Source organism: Lissotriton vulgaris, chromosome 9 (assembly GCF_964263255.1).
Source record: "Lissotriton vulgaris chromosome 9, aLisVul1.2, whole genome shotgun sequence".
NCBI classification, from domain to species: domain Eukaryota; kingdom Metazoa; phylum Chordata; class Amphibia; order Caudata; family Salamandridae; genus Lissotriton; species Lissotriton vulgaris.
The window spans coordinates 1,060,098,321-1,060,112,532 of NC_141697.1; the positions used below are offsets into that span (position 1 = coordinate 1,060,098,321).

At 46.1% G+C, this 14,212-nt stretch overlaps 1 protein-coding gene across 1 annotated transcript in view; it reads left to right on the forward strand.

Annotated features, from left to right (window-relative positions):
* The window catches only part of DNAH1 (dynein axonemal heavy chain 1), an 822,394-nt gene that overhangs the window by 108,429 nt on the left and 699,753 nt on the right, over nucleotides 1–14,212 (forward strand). Inside the window, exon 9 of the mRNA XM_086939555.1 lies at nucleotides 7,372–7,532. Coding sequence (XP_086795681.1) covers nucleotides 7,372–7,532 — 161 coding nt within the window. The remainder of the gene's footprint in view (nucleotides 1–7,371; nucleotides 7,533–14,212) is intronic.

Here is a 14,212-nt window from a genome sequence, read left to right on the forward strand (position 1 = left end):
ATTTCTCCAAGCTAAGCTAGGCTATATATACAGTTTTAAGTTCCCAAGACCACCCATAAATGTTGCAAAATGACAAAGTCCCATCTTCTGATTGGTCAAGGGAGGTGGTTTAAGACATTTGTCACCACCTATATTTCTATTACGTATTTCACGTGACATTACCCTCCCCCTAGCATCTGGGTTCCCAGGCATACGTGTGGGAAAGTACAATAGTAAAGTAAAGGTTTGCAACATTGTTGCACATTCAGAGTAAAAATAGCATGTCTTCAAGGGGAAAGGTGCGCTTGGAAAGGACAGTCCCATTTTCAATGGCCAACTGGCCAGGTTCCATTGCTGCACGTCCCAGTTCTCAGGTCACGTGAGTGGGGTAACGTCAGCTTCAATATGGTTCCCATCCCTACTTCCAGGCCCTCATTTACGCGGTACATGAAAAGTAAGCGAAAACAAATTAATAACACAGAATAAAATGAATACACTGTACACCATGACCAACTACTCTTAATCCCTTATTTTATAATACTTATAGCATTAAGAGTTAGTGCAGAAAAGATGCATATACAAAAGCGGCTTAAGATAGCATGAAGCATGATTAAAGGCAAGCGGCCATTTTAGCAACAATGCGCATGAGCGAACTTTTCCCTCCAGATTGCGAGTGCGTCACATCACATGGGTATGACCGACGCATGCGCAGACTGGATTTCTGCAAAGCGGCCATTTTATTAATGTGCAAGCGTGATTATGATGAAAAAACACATAGGCAAGCCTCCTAGGGACACCCGTGTGTTGGGGAAATACAAATAAAATGACAAACAATCGGAGTTAGTACAGTTATGATTTAGGCGAGGTTCATGAAAGAGAGCAAGTCGCGTTACGTGCGAATCCTTGCTCCATCAACGTCATCACTCCGGAAAGGACTCTAGTTCAAGACCGAAGTCCCAGGTCAAACTTCTGAGTAAGGAAGTGGAGGTTTCGGAGTCGGAACATAACTCTGTTGGTGAGGCTTCACATCCGGATTCACCCGAATCTCAGAAGCAGGTCCATTCTCCGGTTCCATCCAATCCTTCTGGTCAGGACGATGAAGGTGAGGAGCAGGGGGCTGGTGAAGTTGAAGTTTCGATGCCTGCGGGTTCGTCGACCCCGGTTCCTGGACTCGGTGAAGAGGTCAACGTCGTTTCGACTCCACCTCCTCAGGAACGACCCAGAGATCCATATCCTGAATTTCCAACTCCAGGTCAGGATCCTTCTCAGTTCCTGAACGCCATGTTTGGTGTCTATTCCAGGGCAATGTTCCCGTCTGGTGCACCTGTTGGTACCACGGGTCCAATGGCCTTTAACTTGGGTATTCCCCAGGCTTACGCCCCTGCGCCCTTCATGCCTTTTATGCCGGCTATACCACCGCATTGGCATTTTCCGACACCACCGGTGTCGTCGACGCCGAAGCGCACGACGCCGACTCCGTCGACACCAGTCTCATCGACGGCGATGCCTACGACTCCGAGGCAGGGTTCTGCCCGACCTCGTATTGAAAAACCTCATCCGACTTCGGGTTCGACGCCGGCACCGACCCCGTCGGAGTCGATTCCGAATCCGTTGAATTCTGCTGTGAAGGAAAGATCTCGGAGAAAGACCCAGAGACTTCTGGAAGAGGAAAGATGTCAATATTCAGATACTGAAGAAGGGGAGTTACAGGATTCTGAGGATCCTTTTGAAGACTTGTGTGAGGCCAGTGGGCTTGAACTGTCGCCTGAGTGGGAATTGGCTTCAGTGTCAAATGTACCATCGAAGGATGTGGTGCCTTATCACACCGTTATAAAAAAAGCAGCGAGTTTATTGAATATTACTCTGCCCACTGCTGATTATAAACCTAATATTTTAACTGAGGTTCTTCATTCACCCTCGTCAATTATTGAACCTATGTTACCCTTCAACGAGGCCTTATCTGATCCCATCTATGAGGTTTGGAAGAAACCTTTATCCGCTCCTGCAGTTTCTAGAACAGTGGCGAGGAGATACAGAGTTGCACCTGAGGACCCTGCATTTTTATCAACTCATCCCTTGCCTGAGAGTTTGGTGGTGCAAGCTGCCTGCTCAAAGAAATCTGCTGGTGCTTTTCCACAGGTTCCTGGGGATAAAGAATCCAGAAAGCAAGATCAGAGTGCCAAGAAGGTTTTCTCATCAGCCAGTATGGAGTTAATGTCAACCAACACAACGTGTCTGATGGGAAGGTATATCCATGCCTTGATGGATTCTGTCAAGCAGCTGATTCCGAAAATTCCTGAGGATGACAGGAAGGATTTTCAGGAAGTGATATCAGACACTCAAGCAGCTGCGAGACAGGTGATTCAGAGTGGTCTGGACACTGCTGATTCAGTGGCAAGGGTCATGGGCTCCTCCGTGGCCAGGGGGCTGCCTGGCTTAAATCAGACGTCCAGTCTGTTTTGATGGACTTGCTTTTGATGGCTCAGGATTGTTTGGCAAGAAGGCTGATGCTGCCTTGGAACGTTTTAAGGACAGTAGGGCCACTGCAAAATCTTTGGGTCTTCAGTCCAGAGGTACTACTGGTAGACGCTTCAGGGGGTTTGGAAGATCTTCCTTTCGTTCTTACAGACCATCCCAGCAGCAGCCTCAACAGCAGCAGAATACGCTGTACAAGTCATACAGGGGCAGGCAAAGATCCCGCCCTAGAGGTCGTCAAACTTCCTCCTCCTCCTCCTCTCCTTCCCAACCCCCGGCCAACGCAGCAAAGCAGCCCTAGATCCGCCATTCCAGATCATGTGGGCCCAGTGGGGGGTCGGCTTACTCATTTTCTACAAGATTGGGAATTAATAACATTGGATCTTTGGGTTCTCAATCTTGTAGAGAATGGGTATGCACTTCCTTTCCAGGAATTCCCTCCCAATTACCCTCCTTGCCAGGGTTATTGTTCGGAGGACCACCTGCTTCTCCTGCAGGAAGAAGTCCTGGCTCTGTTCCGAAAAGGTGCGATAGAGGTGGTTCCAGAGCAGGAAAGGGGTCAGGGGTGCTACTCCCGGTATTTCCTGATCCCCAAGAAAGATGGCAGGCTTCGGCCAATCCTGGATCTCAGGATCTTGAACCTTTACCTGAAACAGGAAAAGTTCAAGATGCTCACTCTTGCGCAGGTTCTTCAAGCGCTGCTGGAAGAAGACTGGATGGTGTCGATCGACTTGCAGGATGCGTATTTTCATATTCCCATCTTGAAGTCGCACAGAAAGTATCTCCGTTTTACGGTTGGGTCACAACACTACCAGTTTGTGGTCCTTCCGTTTGGTCTTACTACTGCGCCTCGAGTCTTCACCAAGGTGATGGCAGTGGTGGCGGCTCATCTCAGGAGAACGGGGATACATGTGTTTCCGTATCTAGACGACTGGCTGATCAAAGCGGAGTCGCCGGAGAAGGTGCTCCATCATCTGCAAGAGACAACTCAGTTGTTGCACAGGTTGGGTTTTTCGATAAATGTACCCAAGTCTCACCTGGTGCCCTCACAGCGCAACCTGTTCATAGGTGCGGTACTGGACACTACTGTGTGTCGTGCATTCCCTCCCCCTCAAAGGATTCGCAACATACAGGAGATGATTCCTTTGTTTTACAATGGAGCGGTCGTTCCAGTCCGGAAGGTCCTTCGCCTGCTCGGTCTGATGGCTTCATGCATTCTGTTGGTCAACCATGCACGCTGGCATATGAGGGCGCTCCAGTGGTATCAGCACAATGGGGATCTCAGGGAGTCGGTGAAGATCTCCGCAGAAACTGCAGCGGATCTGTCTTGGTGGAGCGTGGAAGGCAATCTGTCTCAAGGGAAGCCTTTTCAGATTCCTCCATCGGTTGCCACAGTAATATCGGATGCGTCCACTCTCGGGTGGGGTGCTCATCTGGGGGACCTGGAGGTCAAAGGTCTTTGGTCTCCAGAGGAAAGGTTGCTTCATATCAACCTTCTAGAGTTGCGGGCGATACGTCTGGCGCTCAAGGCCTTCCTCCCTTCCCTTCGTGGTCAATCTGTTCAGGTCCTGACGGACAACACGACCGCGATGTGGTGCATCAACAAGCAGGGAGGAGTAGGGTCGCAGTGTCTCTGCAGAGAGGCTCTGAGTCTCTGGTCCTGGGTTCAGGACCATCAGATTTGTCTGATGTCAAATCATCTGGCCGGGGTTCAGAACGTTCGTGCAGACAGTCTCAGTCGGCAGTTCTCTGCCGATCACGAGTGGAGGCTCCATCCAGAGGTAGTTCACGACATCTTTCGGATGTGGGGGACTCCTCGGGTGGACCTGTTCGCCACTCACGAGAATGCTCACTGCCTGTCATTCTGCAGTCTCCAGTATCCGATGCAAGGAGCCTTGGGGGACGCGTTTCAGTTGAGTTGGAGCTCGCAACTCCTTTACGCGTTTCCTCCCATACCTTTGATTCCTCGGGTTCTGAGGAAAATTCGCCAAGACCGGGCCCGAGTCATATTGATTGCCCAGGATTGGCCAAGAAGGGTGTGGTACTCAGACCTTCTCCACCTCTCCTCTCACCCGCCGCTCCGTCTCCCTCACAGGGCAGATCTCCTCTCTCAGATGGAGGGGCAGGTTCTACACCCCCACCACCAGACATTACACCTTCATGCCTGGAGATTGAACGGGTCAACCTGATTTCTTTTTCTCTCCCTCACGATGTGGTGGATGTCATTTTGTCAGCCAGGCGTGACTCCACTAAGTCCATCTATTCTTATAGGTGGTCTAAGTTTGTTGTTTGATGCAGGGAGAAGTCCATAGACCCTTTGAGGGCCCATTTATCTGATGTTTTCCAGTTTGCCCTTTCTCTGGCACAGCAGGGGCTTGCTGTTGCCACGGTGAAGGGTTATCTATCAGCGCTGTCAGCGTTTATCTGTTTGCCTGACCAGCCTTCTCTGTTTAAATCTCCTATAGTTTTAAGGTTTTTGAAGGGCCTCACTAATAAGTTCCCTCCTACCCCTTTTATTGTGCCTCAGTGGGATTTGAATCTAGTTTTGACATTTTTAATGGGTGCTCCTTTCGAGCCTCTTCACAAATGTCCTATGAGGCTCCTGACTTTCAAAACAGTTTTCCTCGTTGCTATAACCTCGGCAAGGAGGGTAAGTGAGCTTCAAGCTCTTAGTTCCAAGCCCCCATTCCTGTCCATTCATGCTGATCGAATGGTTCTTAGGACCAGGGCTGTGGAGTGGTGTGGCTCACTGGTTAGAGGCGGCAGACCCGGAAGCTGAGAACGCCCCGGGACCAGGGTTCAATTCCCGACGCGGCAGGGTCGTGGACCAGGGTCAGCGGACTCGATAATTCTCGCCTCGGTGCCTACTCCAACCAGGGATCACACTCGGCAACTCTGGGCATTAGCTTGCCTCATCTCTACAACGGCCCCCCACATTCGCCGGGGATGCCTGGTTTCACCTTGGAGATACCCAGTAGGGACCATCTCACAGGGATAGCCAGGACGGGTTCCCCAGCGGTCTACAGCGCCACGACGCCTCAGGGCAGCAGTGCGCTTTACAAGACACATACACACACATACATTTTCTGCCAAAGGTGGTGACTCCTTTCCACCTTGGTCAATCCATTACCCTTCCTACTTTATATCCTCCCCCACACCCTTCCAAGGAGGAGGAGAGATTACACCGTCTTGACCCCAAGAGGGCGGTGTCTTTTTACTTGGACAGGACTAAAGACTGTCGCTTGGATGGCCAGCTCTTTATTGGCTTTGCTGGCTGCAAGAAAGAAAGAGCGGTCCATAAGAGGACTTTGTCGAGATGGATCGTCCTCTGCATTAAGATCTGCTACTCTTTGGCCGGTAAGGAACCACCAGAGGGTATAAGGGCTCATTCTACTAGAGCTAAGTCTTCGACCTCTGCATTGGCTAGAGGTGTGCCTGTAGAGGATATTTGTAGAGCGGCAACTTGGTCTTCCCTCCACACTTTCGCGAAGCATTACTGCTTGGATTCCGAAGTGAGGAGGGACGGTCATTTTGCGCGCTCTGTCCTTCAGGATTTCTTGGTCTAGAAGAGTGGACACCCTCCTCCGGGAGTGGGGACTGCTGTGGGACTCTATTCACAAGGTGAGGAATCCACACGGCAGATGTATCTATCAGAAGAACAAGTTACTTACCTTCGGTAACGCTTTTTCTGGTAGATACAATATCTGCCTGTGGATTCCTCACTGACCCACCCGCCTCCCCGTTGTCCCCTCTTCTATGCCAGAGTTTCTTTAATGTATTATTTTATTGTCAAGGAGTTGTTTATTTCAAATGTTTTATTGCATTTGCTTCACACTGTGTGTGTTACCTTGATTTCTATACTGCGTATACTGTGTTTATGTCTACTGTCATCGGTCCGTCCGTGTGCCTCGAAGGCACGGAAAAAAGGGCGGAACTGATGTCATCACGCTGGCGTGGGCCTGTTATAGGCGTCGGTGACGTCAGCGGAGTCGCGAGCGGTGCCGTGCCTCTGTGACATCCGGATCCACGTCGGCGCGAAGCAACAAAAAGAATTTCCGAATGTTGCTGACGCAAGGGGATATTCACAAGGTGAGGAATCCACAAGCAGATATTGTATCTACCAGAAAAAACGTTACCGAAGGTAAGTAACTTGTTCGTTACCTAGAGTCTCTACAAGAAAAGGTATTATTGAAGGTAAGTAACTTGTTTTTTAGGAGATTTGGAAATGGTCAGGAAGGGGTTTAGGAAGATACGTCGCCCACCCACACAAGAGTAAGCCAATTGTATTACTCGGTGGAGTCTTGTGACTTACTCTTTTGTAGTAAGTCTGCACTTGGAGTTTGTGAACACCTAAAGTAGTAAACTTACAACAAAGTGTAAACTTGCTCAGAAGTGCAACTTACCTTTGTGAATCAGACGATGAGCCGCTAAAAACAAATTCTGCTCTGTCGAGGGGTCTAGTGAATTTATAAAACACACAATGTTAGGCAAGCTTCGGCTAAATTCTTGAGTCACTCTCCTGTTCCTTGCTATTTAATGGTCCTTAGATATCATCATTCACAGCCCTTACTTCTCATACCTTCAGGTCAAAGCTTGAACAATGACTTGTTAACTGTACATCTTATCGGACCTGGAGATCACAGGTTTGAATCACATTTAGGCTAACACGCCTGTCCATCCTTTTGAGGTATGTAAATTGAATACCATTAAAATATGAACTAGTAGGACTGGTTATTTACAATTTGTATATGTGGCACAACCACAGTAATAAGCACTATATAAAAATAATTACTTTGCTAGGTCTATCGAATGCTTTCCCATTCTCATTTCATCGCTAATTCCTTAATTCTCATTCAGTTTATGCTACAGAAAATGCTTGCAGTACGTCTACTTGCTAAACCTTCTTTGTGTATTTAGGTTATTGGATCAAATGAACCGTCTGGAATTGGAAGTGGGTCTGGAATATTCACGCACTATGAATAAGATGATCTTTGACCAGGTTGTCTCTTCGAAGCAGCCACAGATGTTTTCATATGTTTTGCTTCCAGATACAAAGGTGGAACCTGTAATGAAAAAAGGTGAGTGTAACTTTACATGCATAATCTGCTCATGTAACCACATCCTTAATATCCTCTCACATTGGGACAAGAGTTTATTTCCTTAATATTAACCTTTGCATTGCCATATATTTGCATGGTTGACGGAGTCCTTCAAACACTAAATTAATTCTCTCAATAATGTATGGAACAACTTCCCCCTAGTATACACCTTCCTAGTGTGGATTGATCCTTTAATTGGTTGTCTTCCACAGTTTATAGAACTCCTTCCATAATTTAGGGCTTTCTTTTCGTCAGGTTCAGTTCAATAGGGTGTGCATCTGTCAACTCAGCTTATTCCTGTCTGGCTAGACCTGCATTTAGTTTGTCCTTTCCATAGCATGGCGTGTATTTAAAAATAGTTACTTCATCTGTAGGCTCAGACTGTCCATCTTTAATGTTCATCTTTTCGATACACCAGCTACTTCTTTCTTTGAGATCATGCTGTTAAACATTGTGTAGAGTGAAATGCTTTCATTGTAAAGGTTGAAACGGAGGGTATACATTGTAGAAATGTAGTGTTTTCTCTTAGAGTATGTGGTGGTATCTTTATGTGTTTTCCACCTATTAAAGTGCTTCTTCCATGCAGTTCAGTCTTACATAGTCTGGGTCACATCTAGTGGTTCATTCTTTTGCAACCCTCACATATAGTACTCTTATTTTGTCAAAAGGCCTAACTCATGGGATTTGCACTAGTGTGGGTGGCACTCATAGCTAGTTCTCTCAGTTCATAGCTTGTGGACCTGCTCGGATCAGGTCACTTATTTCACTGGGGAGAGAGTTGATATACTGTGGAGAGGAAAGTGTAGAGGAGGAGAATTGGAAGAGAGATGGCACGTCTATATCAAATGAATCATCGTAATTTTTTATACGTTTTTAGAATACTTCCTGATCTTAGTGACATATACACCCAATAACAAGGTACAATTATTCCATACCGAGTCGTTTTTGAGGAAATTAGTCCTCTCACAGGAAGTCGGATGAGCCATCCCAGAATGCCTTGTATGAATAGCAATTACATGATTTCTTTTTACGCAGTAAAAAAAGAACTACACACTTTGCCTTTCATAAGGTATGTTTTCCTGACATAGTATGTTCTTTTGAAACACAAAGCTGATTTGTGCGTTGATTGCAAATGTCTCAGTCACTGGTAATTGCTCAGACTGCATTCCAGTCCATTGTTTTCACTCACGGCACCGTTCCAAAGAGCCAGATGCAAATCAGATTTCGTTTTGTCCAATAAGAACAGTTCAACTCTAAATAGGCTAGACTCCCTCAGAGCGTGAACCAAACCAATCCCCCACCCGTTGGACTTCATCAGTAAGTGGTGCTTGTGTCGTGTGGCATAATTAGGCCAGACTTGACTCTTCAATGATAGTATGGGTGAGTGGTCAAGGCATGCCACTTGTCACTATTTACTTTATTTATCTACGGGGAAGTAAAGGGACAACGTTAAGGGGGAGATGGCAGATTTTCAAAAAGGGAGCCAGCATATCTTTTTTCTAGACGTGCAGGCAAAAAGGTCCATGCCCTCACACCTGAGATTCACTTCCACTTATGGCCTAGTGAGGTTATAGTGTCTACCCTTCACCACAAGTGGAGATACACTTTGGGTACACCCAGAAGAGTCATAGGTCGTGCTTTAAGAAAATGCTTGGTGCGGTCTACAAGGTGGTAAATTTACCAAGGAAAAATGCACAGGATTGATATGACATGCAGAAATGGCAGATAGGAACAACTTCAACTTGTGAATGAGTCACTCTCCCATTTAGTCATGAATGTCTGTTCTCCAAGCTACCCTTGATGTCAACAAACTCATACGGAAAGTGTCTGCCATTGGAGACAGCTTGCAGTCTATGCGGCTGTCAACATAAATATATCACTCATTCCTGATGCACTCATCAATGGCATGCATGTTATTTTGAATAGAAAGATCTTAGTGGAAGATCTTTCTTTTTCATAGTCTAAGATATTATTATATTGAAGCTGGAAAAGATTCCATTGTCTCCAGCACTGGATGTTTAATTTATTCACATGCTTCAATCATTCCCTTTCGTCAAGCTGGGAATCCCCAATACATTTAAATAGCAGTTAACGGTATTAATATTGCCACAGACGTGGACAACAGTGTTTGTTTAGTAGCTCATCCACCTCATTTGAAGCAACCCAAACTTCAGCCATTGAAGTGGAAGTGGCAGCTCTCCTACTCCCCCTTGAGGCCACCATAGCTTACATCATATGTGAGGGAGTTCCCAGGCAAAACTTTGCTATAACTTCTCAGTGAACTAAAAATTTTGACTTTCTTGATCTACCCTAGGACTTAATCAGTCCTATCTTAAGTTTCTACAGTACTGCGAGGTTTTGTTTTTAGGAAACTTGGCTGCTTTTGGGCTAGGGAGACCCTTTGGCTTTTTGACCAACTATCACCAACTGCCTCCATGGCTGACAGAGAGAAGAAATCTCTCTTCAAATCCTGTTCCTCTATGTGGACAGAAAAACATTTACACTGATAATCCGCATTCCTAGTGTATTTATTGCCTTTATCCTAGTCAGAAGTCTTCCCACTGTGACACATGTAAAACGTTTACTACTAAAACTCTAAAGGACAGAGAGAGGATATTGGCAGTATATTTATTGTAAATAGAGAATTTCCCCCTACAAAAGGGTATGTCCCCTCTTCATGGGAAGATTTAGTGAAAAGTGCCCCTCCAAGTACTTCCAGAAATGCAGCACAGAGAAGGTGACTTATATAGTTTCCAGAAATTGGTTCATTTGGTACAGCACTTGCAGCCACCTCTTCACACACTAAACTGGAGCTGGTAAACACTCCAGAAAAGAAGATGCTTTCGAGCAAAAGCCTGTGCAAATATTTTTTATTCTAATGATGACCAACCTTTTACAAAATTGAAAACCCTCAGAAGGTATTTCATCATCAGCTACCACAAAGAAGACCTGTTGACAATGGCTAGACTCTTGATGACAACACCATACTTGTCTTCCTTCCTGCTTTCTTCTATGTCGGTGTCATTTGTGACGAAGAGTTCTAATCTGTTTATGACCTCCACATCAAGTACGCCATCATCAAATACTGTTGAAGTCAACACCTTCCACGACAGCGGCAATGTCAGTATATACTGTCCCTGTTTGTCACCAATAAGGGTGACAAGATCTCTGGCATCCTAAATTTTGGAGTCAGAACAAGAGGAAAATGTTAGTGACCTTGCTTCACAAAGTGCATACAGCTCAACACAATTGTATGAACGCTATGTACAAGATTTTGATGATGAGATGAATGAGGACACAAGTTACTACAAATATGGATATCAGTAGTATTAAGTTCCTCATATTTCATGCTCCTATGGTCCTCCAACATACACTAGAGAGCCAGAGTTTGTCCAAATCCCAGTGACTTTTATGTCTTCATTGTAACAGGTGAGAAAAACTTTCCAGAGATTGCTACCATAGCATCTAGGGGGTCAGCCTCCACAAATTTCAGTACTTACCGTACTTCCCTTCTCCACCTGCCTCTTTGCCATCTACACCTCTTCTTCTCCTCTTACCTCCTCTGCCCCCTCAACCTCCAAGGGAATCATCTCTCAAACGATTTAAAAAAAAACACTTGTGCCTCCACCTCATGAGTATGAAATGAATGAAATGAAAAGAAGATTTATAAAGCGCGGTAGCTGCCCTGAGGCGTCCTAGCGCTAAAAAAGCTGTGCCTTCTGGTCAAACTGTTAACAGGAAAGATGATTAGACTTTTGTGACGAGGAAGGTTTTTAAGTGTTTGCGGAACGTAGGTTGGGCTGAGATCTCAGATGGAGGGGGAGAGAATTCCACAGTTTAGCCGCATTGTAGGAAAAAGATCGACCCCCGCATCTTGATCTTTTAATCCTAGGGACTGTAGCAAGGAAGGACTGAGCAGAACGGAGCTGTTTAGTAGGGTAGTAGGGGGTAATTAAGGAGTGATTAATAACAGCACCTGTTCTCCAGAACGCTTGGTGGTAAATGCAAAGGGTCTTGAAATTGATTCTCTCCCTGACCGGAAGCCAGTGAAGACTTCTGAGGCCGGATTTAGCTGAGAGACGGCAGGGGAGCTGCAGCAGAGTACGTGCTGCACAGTTTTGTATTATCTGGAGCTTTCGTAGGGTGTTTTCAGGGGCTCCTAAGTAGAGGGCATTACCAAAATCCAGGTGGGACTGAATTAGGCCTTGGACTATAATCTGTCTTGCCCCGAAGGGCAACAGGGGGAGAATCTTCCGACTGAGCCTGAGAATCCCAAAGCAGGTAGCTGATAGTTTGGTTGCCTGACAATTGAAGCTGAGTGATTTGTCCAGCCAGATATCAAGGCTTTTTATTGTGACAGGCCAGATTGAATTGATCGAGGAGGCAGGGGAGCTGCCGAGGAGCATCAGCTCCGTCTTGTATCCATTCAGTTTCAGGCAAGACGAGGTCATCCAGCTGTTGACTTCTTCTGAGCAGCCCTTTAGATTGACCTGTGCATTATGAGAATCGAGCTGGTTGAGAGATACCACTAGCTGAGTGTCGCGGCATATGTTATGATCTTCATCCCGAATGGACGGACTATCTCAGCTAGTGGGCTCATATACACATTAAATAATGTCGGGCTCAAAGAGGAGCCCTGCGGCACCCCACAGCCCAGGGGTTTGCTGGGGGAGATGGTATCACCCTCGAAGACTTGAAATGACCGGTTGCCCAGAAAGGATTGGAGCCAAGCAATAGCTGTCCCTGAGACTCCCAGACTGAGGAGTCGATGTAATAGTATTCTGTGGTTCACCGTGTCAAAGGTGGCGCTTAGATCGAGGAGGATGACTGCCACCGATCCTCCCCCATCCACGATCCCCCTTGCTTCTTCTGCCACAGCAACCAAATCGGTCTCCGTCCCATGCTTGGGGCGGAAACCCATCTGAGAGGGATCGAGTAGGTGCTTAGTCTCGAGAAACTCAGTCAAGACTTTATTGACGTGTTTCTCCAAGATTTTACTGATCCAGGGAAGCAGAGAGATGGGGCGATAGTTACCTAGGGTTGTTAGGGTCCAGATTTGGTTTCTTGATAAGTGCTCTGACCATTGCCTGTTTCCAGGGAGTTGGAACGATGCCTGTGGAGAGGGAAGCATTGAGCACGTCCAAAATGATGGGGAGGATGCTATGAGTGGCAGACACCAAGGTGCGTGGGGGTGCTGGGTCACAGGGGGAGCCGGACTTTACTTGTTGCATAATGAGGTTGAGCGTCTCTGAGTCCAGAGGTGGGAAGTTCTCCAGAGTGTTTGGAGAATGCCGCTCGCGTTCAGGTAGGCACATAGGTGTACAGTGGGGATAAGTGTCAGTGGGGGAAAAGGATATGTAAATCTTTTGAATTTTTTGAAAAAAGAATTCCGCTAGGTCGTTGCAATGGCTTTGTGCATTATGTAGTGGGAGGAGAGTTGGGAGGGAGCTTAGTAATGGTTTTAACAATCTGATATATTTCTTTTGACTTGGAAGAGGCTGTGCTGATTTTTTCCGTGTACAAGGAGGATTGTGTGGCTTTGATCTCGTTTCCATAAGACCTTATCGCTTCCCTATAAATGATTTTGTTTGAGGGGAACTAGTCTAATCGCCACTTCCTTTCCAGTTTTTTTTTTTTTCACAAAAGTTTTTATTGAGAGAGATTGGTAATGAAATGAACAGTACATATAAGAGCAGATAAAGTCTGTGGTACAAGTACATAATAAATCGAGAAATCGATGAAGTAACATAATATGAAGTAACATAACATGTGAGGGGGAGAAAGTAAATAAATAAATAAAGAAAAGTGACAATTGAGCATCGTATCCGTATAACACGAAGGCTTATGTCAGCAGGCAGTTAGATCAGCCATACAGACAGTAGGGTATAACACGTCCATCAATTAACACATTGAACATTTAACACATTGAGAAGTTGATTGCGAAATCAGAGTTTAGATGTCTCACGGGGGTTTGAAGAGATCAAAGTGAGCGTCAAGTGAGGCCCATATTTTCCTATGTTGTGGTCGCCAGGGGTTAGAAGCAAGGGCAATGGTATCGGCCCCCCTGAGATTAGAAACCCAGTTGAGCCAATGGGGGAAGGAGGCTTTGGCTGTGTTTTTCCAGTTGGTCGTTATGGTTTTAACCGCCGCTGTCAGCAGGAGATCAAGTAGGGCTTTGTCATTTTCATTTAAAGTGACAGCTTTGGAAGAACCCATAACTAGAGTAGCAAATTCTCTCGGGAGAGAAATGTGCAGGGCTTTGTTAACAAAGTCAAATATCCTGTCCCAGTATGTGGCAACCCGGGGGCGTTTAAATATTAGGTGTTCAAGGTCTCCTCCCGATTCCAAGCAGTTCCAGCAGGAGTCATTATCTTTGATGTTGTGCAGGAAAAGTCTCCTAGGGGTCCAAAAGGCTTTGTGTAGGAGCCAGAATTTAGTTTGGGACAGAGTCGGGCTAATTTTGTGTCTTGTGGTCGATTCCCAAATTCTGGCCCACTCGCTTTCAGAAGTGGGAGTGGAAGAATACGATTCCCAGTAAGATTGTAATGCAGAGACCAGGTTAGATTTCTGTGGTCTGATCATTTTGTACATTCTGGATACTTGATGGCCAAGTCTATTAAGGGTGGATAAAAGGCCAGGGAGTGAGGGGGATGTTTTGC